Source organism: Perognathus longimembris, chromosome 24 (assembly GCF_023159225.1).
Source record: "Perognathus longimembris pacificus isolate PPM17 chromosome 24, ASM2315922v1, whole genome shotgun sequence".
NCBI classification, from domain to species: Eukaryota; Metazoa; Chordata; class Mammalia; order Rodentia; family Heteromyidae; genus Perognathus; species Perognathus longimembris.
This window is the reverse complement of record NC_063184.1, coordinates 19,379,817-19,403,486: the sequence shown is the minus strand read 5'-3', so window position 1 is coordinate 19,403,486 and position 23,670 is coordinate 19,379,817. Positions and strand designations below refer to the sequence as shown.

At 44.5% G+C, this 23,670-nt stretch overlaps 2 protein-coding genes across 7 annotated transcripts in view; one reads left to right on the top strand and one right to left on the bottom strand.

The window, feature by feature from the left end:
• The window catches only part of Rap1gds1 (Rap1 GTPase-GDP dissociation stimulator 1), a 94,513-nt gene extending 86,866 nt beyond the window's left edge, over window positions 1-7,647 (top strand). For all 5 annotated transcript variants that reach the window (XM_048333378.1, XM_048333376.1, XM_048333375.1 and 2 more), the window contains 2 exons: window positions 2,693-2,821; window positions 6,006-7,647. In XM_048333378.1, coding sequence (XP_048189335.1) covers window positions 2,693-2,821; window positions 6,006-6,133 — 257 coding nt within the window. In that variant the 3' untranslated portion in view covers window positions 6,134-7,647. The remainder of the gene's footprint in view (window positions 1-2,692; window positions 2,822-6,005) is intronic.
• Window positions 7,648-18,082: 10,435 nt separating this feature from the next.
• Window positions 18,083-23,670, bottom strand: part of Tspan5 (tetraspanin 5) — a 140,066-nt gene continuing 134,478 nt past the window's right edge. For both annotated transcript variants that reach the window (XM_048333623.1, XM_048333624.1), the window contains exons 5-8: window positions 22,270-22,395; window positions 20,442-20,489; window positions 20,222-20,338; window positions 18,083-18,458 (exon numbers count right to left, since the gene is read on the bottom strand). In XM_048333623.1, coding sequence (XP_048189580.1) covers window positions 18,393-18,458; window positions 20,222-20,338; window positions 20,442-20,489; window positions 22,270-22,395 — 357 coding nt within the window. In that variant the 3' untranslated portion in view covers window positions 18,083-18,392. The remainder of the gene's footprint in view (window positions 18,459-20,221; window positions 20,339-20,441; window positions 20,490-22,269; window positions 22,396-23,670) is intronic.

Here is a 23,670-nt window from a genome sequence, read left to right as displayed (position 1 = left end):
AGAACCAATAGCCCCTTCAAAAAGTGGGCTAAAGACTTACAAAGAGACTTCTCTGATGAGGAAATGAGAATGGCCAAGAGACATGTGAAAAAGTGCTCTTCATCACTGGCCATAAAAGAAATGCAAATCAAAACAACATTGAGATTCCATCTCACCCCAGTAAGAATGTCCTATATCAAGAAAACTAACAATGACAAATGTTGGAGGGGATGTAGCCAAAAGGGAACCCTATTTCATTGTTACTGGGAATGTAAACTGGTTCAGCCACTCTAGAAAGCGGTTGGAGATTCCTCAGAAGGCTAAACATAGAGCTCCCCTATGACCCAGCAGCCCCACTTTTGGGCATCTAACCAAAAGACCACAAACAAGAACACACTAAAGCCACCAGCACAACAATGTTCATCGCAGCACAATTTGTCATAGCTAGAATTTGGAACCAGCCCAGATGCCCCTCAGTAGACGAATGGATCAGGAAAATGTGGTACATATACACAATGGAATTTTATGCCTCTATCAGAAAGAATGACATTGCCCCATTTGTAAGGAAATGGAAGGATTTGGAAAAAATTATACTAAGTGAAGTGAGCCAGACCCAAAGAAACATGGACTCTATGGTCTCCCTCCTAGGGAATAATTAGCACAGGTTTAGGCAAGTCACAGCAGAGGATCACAAGAGCCCAATAGCTATACCCTTATGAACACAAAAGATGATGCTAAGTGAAATGAACTCCATGTTATGGAAACGACTGTTATATCACTGTTGTAATTACTTTCAACATGCAATGTGAAACCATAGATTCTATTGTTGACGATCCTCTTGTATCCCCTTTCTGTGGCTGTACCTGCACTATCTCTGTATCTTATCTGAGTACATTGGAAACCGTGTATACTGGTATTAGAACTAGGAAACTGAAAGGGAATACCAAAATCGAGAGACACAGGGTAAAAAAGACAAACGATTGCTAAAGCAATCCTTGCAAAACTGTTTAGTGTAAATCTACTGAACAACTCATGGGGGGAAAGGAGAAGGGGGTAGTGGGGAATGAGGGAGAAAAAAAAAGAATGAATAGTTATTTATAGTCATACTTGCTCCCCCTTTCCATTATCTTCCACCCTACCCTGATCCCTGGAAACAGTTAATTTGCCTTTCACTACTAAAATGTTTCCCTCAAATGTCTAGTGGTACTCACTAGACACTGTTGAAAATGAACTATACAACTTGTGGATGGGGACAGGAACTGGGAGAGAGCAAGGGAAAGGGTGACATTTGTTCAAAAAGAAATGTACTTTTTATCCAACTTAGGTAACTGTAACCCCTCTGTACATCACCCTTGAATAAAGTTCCCTGAGTGTTTGTGTACAGGTCTTAGTGTGTCCATACATTGTCACTTTTCTGCCTATGAGTAAAATCACTGGGTCATCTACTAACTGCAAGCTTAGTTTTCAGAATAACTGCCCACCTTTTTCAGACCGGCTATACTGTTCTACACTCTGACTAGCATGGACTGCCTGACTAGCCCTGCATCTTCATGAGCATTTAGTGATCTTGGTACCATTTCTTCTTCTAGCCATTCTGACGGCTTCATTTTTGTTTCTTTGTGGGTTTAATTACCATTTCCTTAATTGCTGCTGACACTGAATGTCTTCTCATGTGCTTATTTGCATATATATTCTTTAGTGAAATCATCATTTATATCTTATGCCTGTTTTCTCTTGTTCACAGCTAGTACTCTACCACTGACCCACACACACCTCCAGTCTACCGTTTCTCTCTCTCTAAACTTCTGAGTTTTAGGAATTCTTTGTTCTAAAAGGTTCACAGTTCTGTGTTTTGCATGTAATCCTACAATCTATTTTGAGTTAATGCCTTTATAAAGTATGAGGCTTACGTCAGAGCTCTTTCTCCCCCTCCTGCTTCCACCATTGTGGATGTCTAATTACTTTTGCACCATATCTGGAAAAAAAAAGTCCTTCCTTAATTGAATAGATTTTGTACCATTGTCAAAACTCAATTGAGCATATATACATGGTTTTATTTCTAGTCCTTTATTCAGTTTCTTTGATCTATGTATCTGTCCATTTCTACCAGTAATTCTACAGTATTTTGATTATGGGAGCTCTATAGTAAGTCATAATATATCAACTCAGAGAATTTTTCCCACTATTTTTTATCAAGGTTCTTTTAGCTATTATGGGACCTGTTTTTCCACAAAATTTCCAGTGAAAGCTTGTCTGTTTTCTATAGAAAGTCTTCCTAAGATATTGAAGGGAATTATTCTGAGTCTATATATGTTAAAGATATACACTGAGATATTTATAGAGGAAATGATAGGACTTACAAGATTTTTTCCAAAATAAGTTGAGATGGATGAAGTAAGATTGGCCATGATAGCTCTTAAAGGTGGTAACAGTATATATCATTATACATCGTTTTTGTTTTTGTATTTGTTTGAGATTTTCCACAATACAGATTATTTTAATTGTATCACATTAAAAGGAATGTTTGGTATTGAACTTAGCCCCTAAGCTTATGTCCTAAAATATCTACTGAACTCTCACTCTGTCTATGCTGCTCATATTTTAACTGAATCTTCTCTATCTTGTCTTCTGAAAGTTTTCACATGCTTAGTTTCTAGAAGAAGAAGCAGTGGTTAGCCTGAGGTTATAACTTACGCTTTGTTTCATATTTTAGGCACTGCAGAAAAAGATCTAGAAAGTGCCAAGCTTGTACAGATTTTACACAGGCTGCTAACAGATGAAAGAAGTGCTCCTGAGATCAAATATAACTCCATGGTCCTGACCTGTGCTCTCTTGGGATCTGGTTTGTATTTTTTCTATCATTCGATGGCTATAAAAATGGGGTTGGCATCAAATATTAGTCACAGAGTAATAATAAATGGTGACTGTGTCTGAAAAGCAGTGAGGATATAGTATCATTTTTACACTAAAAATATTCCCAAGTATTGTATGATAAAAAAAATAGGCAAAAATCAAATTAATAATTACTTTCTATTAAGCCTAAAATGTTACTTCAATTTTTTTTCTGGTCCTGGGGCCTGATCTCAAGGCCAAGGTGTTGTCACTGAGAGAGAGCCTCTTTGTGCTTAACTAGCACTCTACCACTTGAGCCACAGCACCATTTCTGGCTTTTTCTGAGTAGTTTATTGGAGATAAGAATCTCACAGCCTTTCCTGCCTGGGCTAGCTTTGAACTGTCATCCTCACATCTCAGCCTCCTGAGTAGCTAGGATTACAAGTGTGAGCTACCAATGTCTGGCTTTAAAATGTTACTTTATATAGAAGAACAAATTCTTATCTTTGTTAGCTATAAAGCTAGCCAAGGACTTTGTTCAAGAAACTACTAGGATACATTGCTCTATGTGGCTTAGTCACCTGGACAAAAGTATGTGTTCTAGTGTTATTGAGTCAGAGCCTTCTACAAATGCAAATTAGACCCTGGTGATTGCTGGTGAAGCTGAGTTTCCTGTGTTCTTGCTGGTTTTCTGACTAATTGTTCTGCCACTAGCTGAGAGAGGGGTGTTTTGAAGTCTTCAGTTATAATTGTAGATTTGCCTATTTCTCCTCCTCATCTGTTTTTAATTAGTGTGTTTTCTAACTCTGTTGTTTAGTAATATAACTTTAGAATTGCTATGTCTTTTGGACTGACCCTTCTCTCATGTTATCCCCCTTCAATCCCCATCTCTGCTAATTTTCCTTTCTCTGAAGTCTGCTTTTATCTGATATTCACATTTGCTACCCTTGCTTTCTTTTAAATGACATTCCCATCTTTCTGTACATGAAGAATAATGTACTTGTTTCCCTCTTTTCCTGGCATCTGTGGTTTCTGGTGAGAAACCCACTCTGTTTTGTTCATTGTTTTTCCCCTTGGAAGTAAGGTGTCTCTCAAGATTTTTTCCTTTGGCCATAGTATACCTTAAAGCATGGATTTGAGTTTATTCTGCTAGAAGTTTTCTCAGATTCTTAATCTATAGGTTTTTGTCTTTTACTGAATATGGGGAGTCTTCACCCTTGCTTTCTCCCTGTCCCAGATCTTGAGATCTTCAGTCATAATCCTACAGGGCTCCAAAGCCTTGGTCTCCTTTTATTTTCCCAGGGTTTTTTGCTCTTAAGATGCTCTGAGTATATTGCTCTTAAAATTCACTATTTCCTCTTCTCTTCCATTCCATTGTTGACCTTATTTATTGAATTTTATTTCAGTTATTGGTCTAAACTCATTGAGTTCTGAAATTGCTATTTGCTTCTGATTTCTGTATCTTCTAGATCATTGATGACTTCAGTCCTTCTGTGTCTGGCCCATTTCACTTAGCATATATTGTTAGAGCTCATCACTGTTGTACTATCTGTGAGGATTCATTCCTCTTTAAGGCTGAATAATATTCCATTATATGTATATAGCCTATCTTATCTGTTCCTCATTGCTGGACATTTGGGGGTGTTTCTACCTTTTCACTTTGCAAATAACATCACTGTAACTACATGTGAAAATACCTCTTCAAGCCCCTGCACTCAGGGTATACACATAGCAGAACTGCTGGATCATCTGGTGAGTAAGTTTTTAAGGAACTGCCATACCATTTTCCCTAGTGGTATGACCATTTAACATTTTCTACCACGGGGCAAACAGGCTTCAGTTTCTCGACATTCTCACCAGTACTTATAATTTTCTCTTTTGCTGATAATAGCCATTTTAATGAATGTGAGGTATGTTATTGTAAATTTGATTTACATCTTCCTAATTATTAATGATGGGAACTTTTTCACATGCTATTTGGTCTTTTATAAATCTTCAGGAAAATGTCTATTCAAGTCTTGCCCACATTTTTTTAAAGTAACTTATTGGGCTTTTTGTGTTGAATTGTAAGAATTTGTCATGTAGTTTGGGTATTAATCTCTTAACAGATGTGTGTGTGTATATATACACACACACACACACACACATGCATACATACACACATATTTCTCATGCTATTGGTTACCTATTGATAATACCCTTTGATGCACAAAATGAAATACAAATTTCCTTTTGTTGTCTCTACTCTGTAGATTAGGATTAGGTTTTGAGTTTATTTTTTGTGTGTAGTATATTGTGGCATGAGCTGAACTTCTTTTTCATGTAGCTATTCAGTTTCTTCAATGCCATTTGTTGAAAAGACTGTCCTTTCCTCAGTAGTCTTGGCACTTTTGTAACAATTTAACCATGTGACAAGTTTTACTTCTGGGTTCTTTTGTTCTGCTGATCTGTATGTCTGTCTATACCAGTACCACACCAATTATGTAGATGTTTAGAGTAAGTTTTGAAATCAGGAAGTGTGAGACATCCAGTTTTGTTCTTTTCAAAATTATTTTGCAGATCTGGGTCCTTTGAGTTTCCATGGGAGTTTTAAAATGAGTTTTTCTGTATCTACTAAAACTTTGTTCAGAGATAGATTGTTGAATGTATAAACACATCAGTAGGAGGAGTGCTGATTATAGTAAATTTATTGCACCTTACGCTTTCTTCCTAGTAATAGGTTCTCTACACTTTGTAATTATTAAGGTTAAATGGAACTGAAAACATAGAGAAGGGTAAGAAATCTGAAAGGGAGCCCAATGTTACAGATAATTGTCAGGGAATATGAAGTATAAACTTGTTGCAAAATTAATTTAGCAGATTCTAAGAAATTTTAGTAAATAACTTGGCTTCATGTTTGAAATGATAATAGAATTCATGTTGTCTGTAACTGAACCTTAAGGTCAGATGGTGAGTTCTGTTAGCCATTAATCAATCTTAGGCCATAGAGCTCAAAAATGTGGCAAATATAAGTGATGACTTATTACAGTGTGTTTCTAATAAAGACATTACTAAGCTACTGATTTTATTTTTTCCCAGTAATTGTATAGCTCTGTTTTGTCAAAATAAACATTGTACGTCTGTTTTCAGAAGATGATGTAATAAGATTAGGACAACCTAACAGAAATACATGTTACCTGTTTTTTGTCTTCTAGAATCTCTACAAAAGGAAGTCCAGGATTTGGCCTTTCTAGATGTCGTATCCAAACTTCGCAGTCATGAGAACAAGAGTGTTGCCCAACAGGCCTCTCTCACAGAGCAGAGACTTACGGTGGAAAGCTGAGAATGGTCCCTCTGAACAACAGGCCCCATCCCATCTCTGATTTCCCCTTGTCCTCCATCCAGCTGCCTCCTTCACTTCATTCTCTACCACACTACTTGTGCATGCGTGTAATGTTCCAATACCAATTGAAGAACTGCAGTAGGTACCTGCCTAATAAGATTTCTAAACCCATAGTTAGCGTGAACATGACCGTCAAAACAAAGTCTCCACCCATAACTGTTCTCTCGTACTCCTGTTGCTTGAAGCTCCATTAAGTAGAATGTGCATGTTGTAGTCCTATGATGACGTAAACTTGGTACTACATACTGACTTGCTCCTTACACGCGGTAACCTACATAATAATGAACTGGTAAATTAGGAACAGAAAATGCAGCAGGATCTGTCTAGCCTTTTTAAGAAGAAACTGAATAGTAAACGTAGCTCCATGTTTTGGTGCTTTGAAAGCACCAGTGACCAAAAAAATCTGTATGACTGCTCACTCATTAGTCATACCTACTGATGTCTAGTCCACAGTACCGAGAGTGAAATAATTGCCAGTGCGCTCACTTTCTCTATCCTATGGTTTCCCTTTTTTCCTAACTTGTAGACAACTGAAACTACCACTGACTTGAACTTAGATTTCTTAAGGTTTCTGGTTCCATATTTAATTGACAGTCATCAGTAGCCTGATGTTGAAAACTTACATGGTTTTCAGTGTGAGTAGTACTGAGGGGATTGAAGAATCCCTTTTGCACTGTACCATCTCCGGTTTTTGGATTCCGATCTATGTTGTTTCACCTCACAACTTCTTCCATCAGTTAAGTCAACATTGTCCAGTAGTGTCTTTAAAAGTCATATGGTATTTGTTTTCAACTGATAATATCTATCTGAGCATAGCTCATTGGAGAATGAACTGTGGGGTGATTTTTTTTAAAATTCTTTTTCTTCATTGAAAATCAAAGAGTCTCATCTTTAGTTGTTTTAAATCTTGTGCTGATACTAACAGGACATAGGAGGAAAGATGAAGAAATATGCTTGTCTGGACTAAAGAAAAGAAGGCAGGTTATAAAAGCCATAGTAGCCAGGCCAGTCCATCCTGCAGATAGCCTCATACCGATCACTGTTAGCGTTTCCACTTTCCCACTGAGGACTGCAGTAACCTCAGGCTGTCAGGAGGCTGAGACACGGAGGAGAAGAGCTCCCTTGGCAAGATACAGTGTGCTCTTCACTGCCACTACCACCCCCAATGGGTTTTTAGAGCTTTGATACACAGTCTCTGTAAATTAACCAGAACATCCCTGTGATCCACCTGCTTTCTCCCCATACCCGCAGCTGACCACTAACGGCCCACGAGGGAGTGTGGGCTCCACTGCAGAAGGACTTTGATGGCAGTAGAAAGGGCTGCCAAGGAGGCGATGGAGCTCATTCCTCCCCAGCAGGAGGAGGTACCACATGTTTGGTGGGGGGGAGGGGCAGCTGACTCTGTGACAGCTACAATTCAGAAAGTCAAAACCCTAAGGAAGTAAGAAAACTTGGTAATAAAGGACAAGTGTTGATGCTACACTTACTGTAAGAATGATCTTGTTTATTGTCTTTCTCCTGGGCTGGATAGTGGACTCTATTTTGTTAGGTATTAAAAGACATCTGTAATGTTGCATAATAGACTGTCCATATTAATAACTTAATAAATAAACAATATACCAAATTATAATGGCATTATTTGGTTTATTTGTGTTTTACCTAGAGATTTCCAACTCCTAATACAATGTTTTCTTTTGTTGATGCTAAGTATTTGTTGGATGAATTCCTACTCCCTTAAAATTTCCAGAATGCCCCCAATTAATTCTGGATCATCTGAGGAATTGATAAGAGGACTTTGAGACTTAGATAATTTTGTCTAATTGCAGATAAAAAGTAAAGTCTTTATTTTGGAATCTATCCTTACTGAGAAACATTACACAGAAAAATCTCAGAAAACACATCCCAAAGTCACAAGCTTGAGAGAAGTCCAGTATCTGGGCCAACAGCCCAGCAACTAATTGATTGGCTTACTTAGAGCTCCCATGTGCAGGAGACGAGGTAGAATTCACATCATCAATACACCGACAAGACCAGAGTGGTGTACGCTTATGCTTATGCCCACAGTGTTGTGTTAGGCACAGCAGTTAGCCTCTCCTATCTCCTGTTCCATCTAAGTTTGAGAGATTGTCAATAAATTGGTTTGCTACCTAATAAGAATGCGTTTTAAGGGAGAGAAAATAGTGCAACAAAGCCTTAGCTCTCCATTTGCACCATTTCAGAGCATCCCAGGAAAACAACAAGAAGCCAGGAATCCTAGCAAAGAAGGCGCCTGAGTGAAATGAATGCACTTGGACAGGAAATGGAGTTCAGCTAGTGGTGGGATGCAAGACCCTGGGTCCAATTTCTAGCACAGCGCAAAGAAAAGGTGTTAGAATATCCCTCCACCTCACAGCTCTTATTTAGCAACCTGGGACCTTGCTATAGCCACCTACCCAGACTGTAATTTCATTGTGCTCCAAACAAAAAATTGATCTAACACTGGCCCAGAATCTAATGTTTTTCTTGATAAAATGCGCTTAGGGAGAATATCATGGTACATATGGAGATGTGGAGTGGAATGTTCGAGTTTCCCACATGGTTTCCTCTGGGCCAGAGCGGAAGACAACCCTGGTGGGAAGTGGTTTAGATGAGAAACCTGCATGAGAAGAACTCAAAATGAATTGCTCTCTGCTAGTATTAGGGGACCTCATCTAATTCCACTGAACACATGAGTCATGTCTAGCTGTTAAAGGCATTTCCTTAGGTGAGCATTGCCCTGTATGCCTAGCTGTTCCTACAACCCACGAGCTTAACTCCCCTCAATTCTAGAGAGCTTTTGCATTCTATTCTGTCACTCTGTCAAAAGCTGGCACACATATACACACAAAATAACTGCTGTGGTGCGTGCACTTGGGAAGCTAAGTCAAGAGGATCAAGAGTTCAAGGCCAACCCAGGCAAAGTTATCACGACCCTTTGAAGGATAATTGAGAGACAGTTCTTAGTCCGGGAGTCGTTTGGTCATTTATTGATTCCCGGCAGTCCTACAGAATTCTGAGAGAAGACTGGCTATATCTTCAGCTTACTGATAATGAGTTCCTGTCTGCATATTTCCTTTTAATTTTATAACCATATTTTTAATAGCCCTCTCTTCTAACCAGATAGTGCCCCGCCACTACCCTTTTGCAACAGGGCTACCCTGTAAAGAACAGAGCCAAGAGTGAATGAAACAGGGCAAAACTACCTCCTGGCAGCCAGGCACCCCTGTCTTCAGTGTCCAGGGCACTCTCAAAGCCCTCTTCTGCTTTGAGGCCTTTTGCAACATTATGCAAATACTCCCCATCTACCTAGACCAGAGCTGGGCGGCTCCCGGCCTGGACCTCTCTCCTGCTCCCGGCCTGGACCTCTCTCCTGCCTGGGCTCAGTTCCTATATGTCTAATACGGAAACAAATACCTAAATGACCGAGAGTCAGTGAAGGAGGCGAGCTGGGCGGGCACGCTAAGGTCATCCAGCACGTACCTCACAGCCCAGCAGGCAGCAGGATTGAGAGCTGCACCATGAGTGAAGAAATACTAGACAGAGGCTTGGCCCCTAGCTGCAGGAACCCAAAAAGGTTCTTTGCCTTTTCTGAGTTCCCAGAAGGTAACCCATTCCACTGTCCCTCCCACAAGGACTTCCTTTGTTGTGCAGGTGAGGTAAGTAGAAGAAAAAGCCAAGCCTGTGGCTCATCACATGTGCAAGGCCCTGGGTTCAGTCCACCATGAGGCAAAAATATATATACATATATATATATTTATATTTATATTTTCACCACGTGATCCCGTGGGGCCCAGCACAAGTTAGAGGAAGTGAGTGACCGGGTGACACAGAAGACCATTAAGCTTTATGTTCATGACAGCCCAAAGCACTCAGCGGGAAATCTCTCATCTCCCTCCTACCTCTGATCCTCTGTTCCCCTCCCAAACACCTGAGACGTCCCTGACTTCCTCCACCTGAGCCCAGGTGATTGCCTGTGGTAGGACAGGGTGCTGACCTACTGAAAGCGTGGAAGGCTTCATTTCCTGTTATTCTACAGGAGAAATTGACCATACGTTTGTGTGTTTGATAACCTGATAGTCACTTAGTGTGTGAAAAGCATGCTTTGTTATCCCTGTGGCAAAAACCTGACACAAAGCTCCAGAATGCTATTCTAGCCCAGGGTGAATATTTCCCACAGTTGCAGCCTCACTTATAAAAAATTGTTCACATTTCTATGACCTCATGAGATATATGCATAATGTAATGTATATATAAAATATGAGATGTATAAATGAGCTTATACTACGCTAGCCCTTTTGGTTCATTTTGATTATTTTTGAGAAGGGTCTCATGTTTTGCCTAGGCTCGTCTAGGCCGTGACCCTTATTTATACTTCTTGCTGAAGTTACAGGTGTGTACCACCACAACTGGCTTTTTCTGTTGAAATGGTGTCTCACAAACATTTCCCAGGCTGGCCTTGAACTTGATCCTCTCCATCTCTCCCACCCAAGTAGCTGGGGTTACAGGTGTGAACCACCATTGCCAGCCAGCCTCGGGTTTTTTTGTTGTTGTTGTTTTTTGGTTTTTTTTTTTTTTTTGGCCAGTCCTGGGGCTTGGACTCAGGGCCTGAGCACTGTCCCTAGCTTACTTTTGCTCAAGGCTAGCACTCTGCCACTTGAGCCACAGCGCCACTTCTGGCCGTTTTCTGTATATGCAGTGCTGGGGAATCGAACCAAGGCCTCATGTATATGAGGCAGGCACTCTTGCCACTAGGCCATATCCCCAGCCCCGCAGCCTGGGTTTTAATGGCTGTATATTCTTCAATGACATTGATGTACCATCATCTTTTTTCCCTATACCTGGAAAATTAAGACATATTTGGGTCTTAAAAACCAAACACCAACTTTTCAGAGCATTTCAGATGTTAGGGAAATGCCTCCACTAAAAACTATCAGCCCTGCCCTGTCAAACATAATGATGTGGGTCTCCTAAAAAGAAGGGAAGCAGAGCTCACCACCCATCTCCCATGGGGGGCTTTCATGGTCTGATTGCCTCTTGGTGCTGTCATTGGCTGCCACCAGCATTTCAGCACCTCCCTGTCGGTCAGTCCCTGAGCCACCAAGGTAATCATCGCTCTGAGGACCACATCCATGGAGAGGGGACACATGGAAGAGGGGAGAATCCTCACTCACACTTCCAGAGGCTGTGGCAGGTAGCTGTGGCCAGCTTGAACTGGTCCCCACCTGGTCCCCACCCTGCCTTTGTCTTAACTCCACACACCCTGGAGACCGATGCGGGCATGGCCCCGACCGTGAACTTGACTGTGGAAACCTCCTGTGCACTACATGCTGTCCACCTCCAGAGCCAGCGCAAGGGGAGCCAGGCAGCTGAACCCTGGGACTTGACATTTGAGGACCCACGGCAGCTGCAGTCTCGCTGACAAGTGGCAGGAACTTGCAAACAGCTGCAAGCCATGCCCAGGCCTGTGCCCACCGCATCCTGCTCTCGGGAGGGAGGGGGCGGGTGGGCGGGCGGGGCAGCATCCTGCGGGGACTGCAGGAATGCAGGAAGGCCCTGACAAGGCCCTTCCCACACAGCAAAAGGAAACCTCGCAGCCAGGCCCCAGACTCGGAGCCCTTATGCTAACCTGAGCTGATTGCTTCCACTCTGGAGAATGTCACCCACAAACTGCACCTGCTAACCTCCCAGGATAACCCCAACACCCACAATTTCCCCTTCAAAGCCAACCCCACAGAATTAAGCCACCTCCTCTAAGAAGATGCACACAATGAAAGGGTTGTACCCCACTCCCAGCCAAAACCCCGTGATACCCCATCTCCATCTCCGGCAGGGCCAGAATGCCTCCACAAGCCGGGGGGGAGGGGGAGCAGGTAAGCTGGTTGGGTCGCCATGCCTCAAGCCACCAAGCAAGGCTGAAATATGATCCCAGCATGGGTGTCGAACCTTGTTAGGGCCAGAAATATGCCAGAACCTCCCCTCCGAGCTGTATCTAAAAGAAACAGAGCATCTGTAAGAGAGTTTAAAATGTCTTTGTGGGGGGTACTCAATATCCAATTCCTTCACCTCCCTTCCTCAGAGAACCTCAACTTTGTTCAAGTGTAAAGATTGCAAGTTTCCAGCTTTTCAAGCTTGAGCTAGTTCAGACTCATTCCCAGGAATAGCGTCCTCCAGAGAGGGGAAGACCTGTTCCCAGAAGGCTTTGGGAGCTTTTCCCTCTGACTCAGCTGTCGATACAGGCCTGGGAAGTACAGCACCCCCTCTCTAGCAGGAAGCACACACAGGAAGCTGGTGTCACCTTCCATGCAGGACTGTGGAGCACAAAGATACAAAGCAGGGGGTCAGCAGCAGCATGAATGGACTACAGAACAGCCCCTCCCTTCCCCGAGAACCCACACACTATATTACACACCTACCACAAAAGCTGCAGGTCAAGTCCTCAACACTCTGAGGCCTTGAGTTACAAGGCTGGTCATTGGGAGCTGGTCTCAAAGTGGTAGAATACTTGAAGTCCTGAGGCCTTTGGCTCGTCACAAGCATCAACATCTCCCCAGAACAATTTACTCTGCACAGAACTCGCAAATAAATTCCACAGGGTTAGAGCACCTGGGGCCACTGGATTTCACGCCATCCTTGCCTTGATGCTCATATAGTAGCCTGCCCGTATGCCTGTTTGTGGCCACACAGCCCTCTTGGTAAGGCAATTCTCTTGCTGAAGCACCCAACATGGGAGTGACCTCATTCAAGCTAATTACATTCGCAGTCATTTCCAAAAAATGATCATGTGCTTTTTGGAAATGATCACAATCATTGAGAGAGAGAGAGAGAGAGCGCAAGAGCAGGTACTGGGGTTAGAAGTTAAAAATAAACATAATCAACACACAATGAATCCCCTCCCCCCATAAGAATTTACACACACACACACACACACACACACACAGAGACACACACAGAGACAGACAGACTCTCAGATCAAACAAATCTCCCAGGGACCCTCGTGGGCATGTTCAGAGGAAATATAAGGAACACTTCCTATGTTTGTTTTTTAAATCAAGACTGACGCTTGTGTGTAAAGACAGAGATGCAGATCAGGACCTGGTGGTCCTAGGCCACACAATTCTTTGATTCCAGCGGATCAAGTATGTCCCAGGAGCAGGCAGACAGCCATGCTAAGATCCATCTCACCCAGAGGACACAGCACCTCCCACGGGGCTTTGTAGGAACTGCACCTGAGTCTGGGTGGCAGATGGGGAAAGGGCCCAGCACACGCTGGAATAAAACAGCGGCCTGCCTGCAAGATCAGGAGCTTCCCAAAGCAAACCACGTGGAAAAAGGAATGAAGCTACCTGCTCTACTCAGGTAAGTTCAGATGGATACCTTCAGATTTCTGCACCCCTTGCAAGCAAGCGTCTCTTAAGTGCAATCAGTGGTTTTGGGTCCCTGAAAAAGTAACTAACACACTCCAGCTCCAACTAGCTGTAGTTCTCCGTGGCTGACACTAGAGGGCAGGCCACGAAAACGTTCCTGTCTCAAACCAGGGGCTCCTCAAATCTGGGCTCAGATGGAAACAGGCCTTCTAATAAGCGTGGTCTTGTTTGCAAGCTACTATTCTTTCCAGAGTTCATTTACACGGTGGAAAGCCGTCAAAAAGAGTCTGCCCTTCTTTAGATTTACCTTAGCTGGTGTTCCTAGAAGTGCAGAACACAAGGCCCTGGGTAGTGCTGATCACCAGGGGCTTCATTTGGGTTACTAGATACCAGGGGGAGCTAATTATTGCGGGTGTCAAGTTCACAAGAGATCTCCTCAACATGAGCACTCCAGAGCAAGCTGCCATTCGTTCCTCACATCAGAAAAGTCCTTGAAACTGTAGCTTGATAAATTATTTGTTGCAACCTCCCCCCCTCCCCCCGTGTCCCCACCAAAAACGAGAGCAAAAGGCTAGGGTGAGTGTAAAGATTGTAAAGATGGCTTTGGTCCGGGTTAGTCTGGCTTCTTGTCCCTGCTCCGTCCAGGTCTTTGTCTTCTGGCTGGTTTGCTGTCACTGTAGATTTATAGTCCTGCCCTGATGAAGCCAGCAGTGCTGTGTTTTCAGGGGGAGTGCCAGCCCTTTCCTTTGCCTTCCCTTCCCTGCTGAGGGTAGCCTGGAGAGAAAGCCCCAGCACCCCCCGGGCCAGGCGAGGGCTGGCCAGACAACTCTACTGGCCAGTGTTTGTGGACAGGCCCCCTCTCCTTGGAGGTCTGAACAGGATTTCTCTAGAGAAGGAGCGCTTGGGGGAACAAAGATGGCTAGGGAGGGCTGGCCACCCAGGCCACTGGGCTCTGGTTCTCATTGTTCAGCCCGCTGGCTTCCCAGGGCTCAAGTCCAAGGGAGCCGGAAACAGGCACTCAGGGAAACTCCACACAACTTCTCAATGATTCTGTCCCTGCCCACACGAACACCGGCCAGGAATGATCAAATGTGCTGCCCAGTGAGGAAGAGCCAAGAGACATGTGTAAGAGCTCCCCGGAGGAAGGCTGGGGGGCGGGGGCAGTGGCAGGAAGAGAACTGAAAGAAAAGAAAAGGCTGGGTTGATTCCTTGTGAGAAGAAAGAGGACTTTCCAAGTGCTGGGTGATGCCAAGTGTGACTGTTTAATTGCTCAGTTCCCGCTGAAGTACCTCACATTTCTATATTATGGAATAACCAGTGCAACAACAGAAATAAAACAAAATGTAGCCACCTCCTTCCCATCTACACAGTGAAGAAACTTACCCCAAGTGTGGAGTTTTGTAGACAAAGCATCTTATTACTTCAGAGCCGTCATCTTTCCCCTATTGGTCAGTGGGCAAAGGCTTTCTTTCTTCATTTTCTTCTTTCTTTTCTGGAGGCGCTGGCCCTGGGGCTTGAACTCAGGGCACTGTCCTTTAGCTCTTTCACTCAGTGCTAGTGTTCTACCACTTGAGCTATATAGTTCCTCTCTGAACTTTGTTTTTGTTTGTTTATTTGTTATTTGCCAGTCCTGGGCCTTGAACTCAGGACCTGAGCACTGTCCCTGGTTTCTTTTTGCTCAAGGCTAGCACTCTGCCACTTGGGCCACAGCGCCACTTCTGGCCGTTTTCTATATATGTGGTGCTGGGGAATCAAACCCAGGGCTTCACGTATATTAGGCAAGCACTCTTGCCACTAGGCCATATTTTCAGCCCTCCTCTTTGAACTTTGTGTTGGCAATTTCGCTGGAGATAAAGATCTCCAGGATGACCTTGAACCATCAGCTTCAGATTTCAGCCTCCAGAGAGCTTACCAGCACCAGGCTTTGAGCAACTGTTTTCTTATTTTAAAAGAAAAATGTGAATGTAGCTAAGTCTGTAAGTACTAAAGCCTACTGTGCATTAAAAGTCCATAGAAGCTTTAAAGAAAAAAACAAAAACTTCTGCCCCAGGCTTCCCATTCCAGCACTGCTAAAGGCAGGCCTGGGGGTGTTTTCCATGATACGCAGGTGTCTATAACCAGCACCAACAATAGGGTCTCCCTCAGCAGCCTAACATTTCCCTCCACCACAAGTAAGCCTTCGCCTCTCCTCCAGCCCCGAGGGATGAATCAATGCAGTACTTCCTTAAACCAAAGCCTGCTTTCCAGACAGCAGCATGCAGGACCACTAGGTCTGAAATGAAAATGCTCCAGCCCTATCTGCATCGATAGGTAGAGATCTTGGGGTAGCTCATCCCTGTAATCCTAGCTACTCAGGAGGCTGAGGACTGCAGTTTGAAGCCAGCCCAAACACAAAAGTCTATGAGATTCGTATTTCCAATTATCCAGCAAAAAGCTGGAAGTGGAGATGTGACTCAAGTGATGATAGTACACCAGCCTTGCACAAAAAGCAAGAGCTTGAAGTCCTGAGTTCAAGTCTTAATACTGGCAAAGGTGGGGGGGAGATCCTGGAGCGGGGTGAATGCCATACTGTGAGTTGGTAGAGCAGCAGAAAAACACTGACTTTCAGGGAATTTCACAATATTCAGAGAGAAATAATGATTCCATGACTCCAGGTAAGGTAGAACCAAGTTTATTAATGGCAGCCTTTATTACAATCACTCCCAAGTGTAAAAAATAAAGGGCGATTAATTGGAAATTTAAGATTCACTTAGACTTGCCAACGTGTGGCCTTTCACTGGGTAGGCCAGAGGCTGGGGATCTTGCCTGATTCGGAATGGATGGTCAGATGGCCTTCACTGGAGAATGAGGTAATAAGAAAAAAAAAGACCAAAGTGCCAATTGGAGATGTGGGACAGACATCACGTGACCACAGCTGTGGCAAGCGAGGGCAGGGATGGAAGAGAGACAATGGGGGATGGGAACGACCATCTATCTCTACACAGACAACACACACACACACACACACACACACACACACACACACACACACACACACACACACACCTGCGAAGAGGAGACTGTAAAAGAATTTCTGTCCTTTCTGTAAGTGGAGTGACACATTCATCGGTCCTCAGGGCTGAAATGGAAAGCTGGGCTAACCTTCCACAAGCAGGCTAGCTGGCTGGCCCAGTGCTATGCTGGCAGGCATGTCACCATTGTCGAATAGGTTTGTAGGTTTCCCAGTGTGGCACAGACTGAGATCTGCCCCTGAGGAGAGCAAGTCCTGGATGCCAGTTAGTATGACATCTGGGGGGCGGGGCCAAAGCGTGCCCCGCCCCCTTGGGAGTGGGGGCGGAGCCAGCAGCACCTGGAGGGGTGAGTTTCTTGCCATGTGTCCCTCCCTGCACCTTTGCTCTGCTACACCACACTCCTCTCCAGAGTATTTGTGCTTTGTCACCATCCTGATGGCCAGGTAGCAACTGCAGGAAGGAAGGGACTCTAGCTATGCTTAAGGGAACCGAAACTGCGAGAAGTCATAGAAGGAAAACCCCATTGGAAGCTTTCTGATTGTGACAGCTGTTTTTGGAATTGGGCCTAAAGCCATCTAAAGAGGAAGACCAGGAAGGTACAGATGCCAGCAAGCTGGAACCTGGAAGTAGATGGTCCAGCCCATAGTATTTGCCATGGCAATAGCTGATCTCTGGGACCACATGCCACAACCTTCCAAGGCTGTGAAGGTAATGAAATGAATGGCCACCAACATTTGTTAAAAACATCTGTAGGAAAGATGGCAGGAAGGGAGGGTGGGTGGGTTCAGATTCACAGATCATGCAGGGAAAGAGTATACAGAAACAATTCATCCCCTCATTGTTCAGGGTGCGTAAGCAAACACTTCAAAATTGAACAGGGACTGGATCCTAGGCTTTGCCTTTGGGAGACAAAACAAAACAAAACACAACACAACCCAGACTACTCCAGGGTTTCCAAAGTATCCAGCCCCTAATTTTGGTAGGATGGGGGTGGGGTGGTGAGGGAAGAATTATTAATACCTCTCCTGAACCTCCTTTTCTTCTTGGATTTCACTGATTGGTAAAGCTCCGGCTTACTTAGAAAAAAAAAAGATCTGTTCTCAAATACGGCATCATGAAGTCCCCAACACGCTTGCTGGGGTCCGCAAGGGCAAACACAACTTGAGTTGGTGACAATACACTCTGGGTGGTCCATCAAATGTGTGCCGCCCCATGCCGGCTCAAACCGGTCCCCAGAGCTTACCCCAAGGGCATGTTGACGACTTCTTCCCATGACAATTCCAACAGTTCCTTGAGATGCATACAGCGGGATTTGAACACCCTGTGGCCCTCCCAGGGAAAAGGTTGAGGTTTGGCTTAGATGTATATTTCTGTCCATCCCTCCAAGAGGGCAGAAGTGCCATTCCCAGCCCTGTCACGTGCTGAGATCGAGGACGCAGCTTCACAAATCCAAGTACATGTGGGGTTCCCACTCCCCTCTTCCTTTTTTTTTTTTCCCTTTATCGTAAGCATCATCCATCCATCCATCCATCCATGGCTACAGTAGAGACTCACAGGCAATGACTTGCATACTGGTTATTTGTTTTTGTTTTGTTTCGTTTTGTTCTTTAATCTGTCCGTGAGCAGCATTTCCCAGTGCCCCCCTCCCCACCAGCAAGGATGTCTTGGCAGCTCCGTCGAGTGAGCTCGCAGGTCACGGCTGCGATGAGCCCCGCGCAGCATGGCTAGGAGTCCGGCTCGCGGAGGGTCAGGAAAGCTGGGTCAGTCCAGTGTCTTGCAGCAGCCGGGGCGGGCGCTCTACCAGCTCTACCAGCTCGCCCGCACGGCTTCGATATCACTCACCAAATTCTGGGCCAGACATATCCCAAAAATCTGACAAAGGCAAGAAAACAGAGTCACACAGTGACACTCGCAGTTCTTTGCACTTTTCCTTGGTCACTAGGTCCCCTCATATTTATTATTATTATTATTATTTTGGTAATCTGATTATTTATTTAGTTAGTACTGGTGTTTGAACTCTGGTCTTCACACTTGCGGAGCAGGTACTCTACCCCCTGACCTACATTCCCAAGTCCTTTTTTGCTTTGGTTATTTTTCAGGTAGCATCTCACTGTTTTTTTCTTCTGGAGCCATCTCAGACTGAGAGCTTCTTACTTGTACCTGCTGTGTCACTGAAATTACCAATATAGAGCCCCATTCCCAGCTTGATAATAGAGATGAGGGCTCTCGCTAATTTTTCGCCAGGGCAGGTATAGCAGCTGCAAACTGCCTGATCTCCATCTCCTAAGGAAGTGTAATATGATTTTTAAAAATGAAATACAATCCATGTCCTGTAAAATGCCTCCTTTAAATGTGAATTACGTACTGTTTGTTGGTGTTTTTTTTTTTTTTAGTATATTCTCAAAGCTACACAACCATCATGCCTATCTAATGACAGAAGGTTTTCATAGCCTCCAAACTGAATTTTGTGTCACAAAGCAGTGATTTCTAGTCTCAACAGCCCTGGAAACCAGTAACCTACCTACCTGCCTTCCTTCCTTCTTCTCTTCCTTCCTTCTCCTTCCTTCCTTCCATCCTTCCTTCCCTCCCTACCTCTGTCTGTTCCTTCATTCTTCCCTCCCTTCCTCCCCTTCTTTCTTTTCATCCTCCCTTTCTCTTCTTTCTTTCTTCCTTTCCTTTTTCTCTTTCCTTTCTCTCCTTCCCTTTTATTTATTTTTTAAAGGAATTTTCTGTGTCCTGTAACATTTTATTTATTTTTTTGCCAGTCCTGGGGCTTGGACTCAGGGCCTGAGCACTGTCCCTGGCTTCCTTTTGCTCAAGGCTAGCACTCTACCACTTGAGTCACAGCGCCACTCCTGGCTGTTTTCTGTATATGTGGTGCTGGGGAATTGAACCCAGGGCCTCATGTATATGAGACAAGCACTCTTGCTGCTAGGCCATATCCCCAGCCCCTTCCCTTTTATTTTTGTCCTAGTACTGCAGCTTGGACTCAGAGCCTAGGCAATGTCCCTTAGTTTTTTCAGTCAATACTGATACTCTACCACTTGAGCCACAGCTCCAGTTCTGGCTTTTTGCTGGTTAATTGAAGATAAGAGCCTCTCACATTTGTCTGCCTAGGCTGGCTTCTAACTATGATCCTCACAGTTCAGCCTCTCCTGAGTAGACAGGAGTACACATGTGAGTCCACAATTACGTATCTGTGACACTCCAAGTGAAGTTCCCCATTAACCATAGGAAGAGTCCAACTCCTGAGAGTGACCAGGAGTAAAATGTGGGTGCCCTTCCCTTGCTGGCAGGCTGGACCAAAGATGAAAAGGGGTGCATCATCTGTGTAACTCCCAACGGCCTTCAGCTGTCCCTGAGCTCTATGCTGAGTTATCACAGTGCCGTAAGAAACAATGGAATACCAGCGAACAATGAGTGACCCAAATTAATGTCTCCATCTTGGAAAGGAAAAACAAAAGTTTCTTCAAGTATTTCAGAACCTAAAATCATAACTTTATTCAATCACACACCCATTTCTCCAACCCTGCCATGTGTCTTCAAAACAATGATGCTAAGGTGACCCAAAGCTCCCATCGTGGGGAGGCTTCCCGCGGGATATCGCTGCCCCAGGACACCACAAAGGACCGTACCTGCAGCAATGCAATGCCTATGAAAATCCCAGCCACGATGGTCAAATTGTCCTGCAGCCACTTCTCAAACTGGGGTACACAGCCTTTCGTGTAGATTACAATCTGCTGGTCAACTTCCTTCACAAGAGGAGAGCAGAGAGTTACCCATTTGTCACCATGACAACCGGAAGCTCCTCCAGACACCCCGTTGTGCTAAGCCACAGGCTGAGCCCATACTTACTGGTTTTTGCCTGGCATCATAGCCACACTGAGTGTTGATGACATCTTCCTGGGGGAAAGAAGAAAGACAGAAAAAAGTGAAATTCACATCTATCCAGCCAGCCAGTCAGCCCAGCCCAGCCTGTAAAGTAGAGGTAATTAAGATAAAACACCAGGGCCCAGGACCCATGTTCAACACTTTAGTTATGTAACCCATATACGTATTGTTATACTCTTCAGAAATAAATATTAAACTAGGCCTTGGATTACAAAGAAAGAAAATGAAGGCCTTGGGAGGGGTAAGGGGTGGATGTCGTCAGAAAGGACAGTGGCTCAAGATTCACCTCAAGAAATTTATGGGATTTAGAGAACTCAAGACAGAGGTGAAAGCAAAACAAAACCCACACACTTAAAGACTTAAATGGCCATCTTCATTTATGAAGTTCTGGGAGGGACGTCTACTAGTTTAGATAGGGTTGGGGTTCGAACGCAAGATCTTTCATCGTTTCTACAGATTTCTATATTCATTGAATGGTTTGTCAAGGGGAATATCTTGCTTTATAGTCATTATTCTTCAGACTCTTCTGGTTTTCCTGACACAGGACAGGAACAAGAGACAGGGAACATGAGTATGCTAAATGCTGGCCAGGCTCTTCGCTGTACCCCCTCTCTCCTCTCTGCGCTCCTCTCTGAGGAGACAGAACTGAGCCTGTGGGAAAGGAATCCTTGATGGTTCTGAGTTTCCTGGGCAAGAACAGAAGCAGCCCTGGGGCAGATGGCCTGAAGGAAGTCCCCAGGCCCTACCTTACAGGAAGAGCTGCAGTACTTACCAGCCCAGCTGAGCTCTGCTCACCAAGATGAGGAAGGTGGGGGAGAACAATGGGGCCAGTAGGGCCAGAGAGAGCATGAAGCATCCCGAAGGGCTAAAGCTAGGGGTACACAAGGCGCTTTTCACCTAGGTGATATTAACCCGTCTGATACAAGTGCTGCATTTTCCAGCTCTGCGTGCCAGGCACGTGTTGTGGGGCCCACAGAACCTATCCTAGGTGAGAGTGGCTTGTGAAGAGCTTGTACGTGATGTCTTTTGCAAAATAACAACACCAAGTGCATTGCTGTGGTCAGGATGGCATCCCGGAGCCTGCGTGCCCGCAGTCTGATGTGAGGTGTCTACTTCTACGGAGTCACACATTCTCTTCCTGCCTTTATGACTTCCCCGGAACACAGCGGGGAGAAATGGGTCAGCAGCCCAGGGCCAAGGCAGAGCTCACAAGGGAACCTGACCAGATTATAAAGAAGGGGAAGCAGCGACGCAGACGGGCAGCCTGGGCTGGCTCTGCGCTCCTTCACTGGGGAGCAGTTGGAGCTGGGGAGTGATCTATGCTTTATGTGTCTTGCCTCCTTCACCTCCAGAAGGAAGATCATGAAGGAATGTGCTGCTAGGAATGCTCTAATGGGTCAGCTCCCAGAAAGACAGAATAGCGGTGCTGAATAAAAGCCAGGCAATATGTTGTTTTTTCCCTTTGTGTTGGTACTAGGGCTTGAACTCAGTGTCTGGATTCTGTCTCTTAGCTTTTTAGTGTTTTACTGGACTTTCTTGCCTGGGCTGGCTTCAAATCCTGATCCTCAGATCTCAGCTCCCTGTTAGCCAGGGTTAGAGGTGTGAGCCATTGACGCTTGGCTTAAGCCAGGTGATCTTGCTCCCAGTGTTAAGATCACAGCACTGTCCCCAATGACCTGGTGCACCAGCAGGTAAGAAGAGGTTTCACACACACAATCCTCTGCCCCACCCCACCCCCTCGTTGCGTGTGACCCAGGAGCAGGCCGACTGTGCTGGCCGTTGGGTCACTTACTGCAGGGTCTTTAGTACAGCAAGAGAATGGCACGCCACATCGCTCTCGACTTGCATTGGAATCTGTGCAATTGAAGTAAATATTTAGGTTCCAATCATCAGCTCCAAAAGCCCCACAGCACTGCCACTAGAGCAAACAGGACACAATTAGAACAGCTTCCCTGGGGGCCAGCACGCACCCATGTACCCATCCACCATGACCACACCCAGCTCTTGCCCCTGCCAACCCCCCCAAGCCTCCTCCACTTCCACCTCCTCTCCCACTTCCTCTGAATCTATCTTGCAGCCAAACAGAATATGGCCCTTGTCATGAAGGCTGAAGGTTTGTAAAGATGTTTGGCATGCAGACAAGACCATTGTGGGGGGGGGGACACAGGATGGGGCACTGCAGGGCTGAGTGGAACAAGATCTGCTTGACTTGTACAGCTAGGATGACAAACCAGACAGCAGCAACAGTGACCATGTCCAGAGGAGGCAACCGGCCTTTGAAAGTTTTCATCTTTACATTTTAGTGGGTCTTAAAGTTTCATTGATGTCTAATTGACACTCAAATAAACATTTAATTTTTGTGGTTGGTACTGGAGTTTGAACTCTTGGGTTTCACACTCTATCACTTGAGCCCTTTTTGCTCTAGGCTTGCTTTTTGTTCAGGCTAGCCTGAGCCACCACCCTATTATTTATGCTTCCCCACCACAACTGGGATGACAGGTGCACACTACAACACGCAGCCTTTTCTGTTCACGTAGGGGGTCTTGAAAATTCTTTGTCCAGGCTGGACTGGATTAGCAATCTTCCTGATGGTCTTGGTGGCCGGGATAAAAGTTGTACACCCCCACCAGGCTCAGCTAGCTATGGGTTAAGATAGGACCTCACAAACTTTTTGCTAAGGCTGTCTCCAAACCATGATTCCAATTTCTGCTTTCCAAGTAGCTAGGATTTCAAATAGGAGCATCTTACTTGGCGAAACTACACATTTTAAAGTGTATAATTTAATAAGATATAGTACATGTGTACATAGATGTATATATGTAAGTATACACACATACACATATACTATCTCTATATTTGGGGGATTCGATAAAGCATTTACTTTGCATGTGCCAGGCATTAGCACTAGATTCCATGCCCAGCACCACACAAAAAAACAACATATGAAAACCCATAGTTGAACATACTCATTACCCTAAATTTTCAGGAGTTTACTTCAAATACATTGTTTCTCTACTTAATTTAAAAAAACAACACAAATGTGTGTTTACGATTTCAGCTTCAAAAGTCAGTTATCTAATTCACATATAATCAAATGAGCTGGTAAATTTAAGTGGACTTAAAAATGGGGGCTAATTTTGATTCCATTAACCCCTGCCTCATTTACCTGGGAGAAATCTTTCATCTATCTATC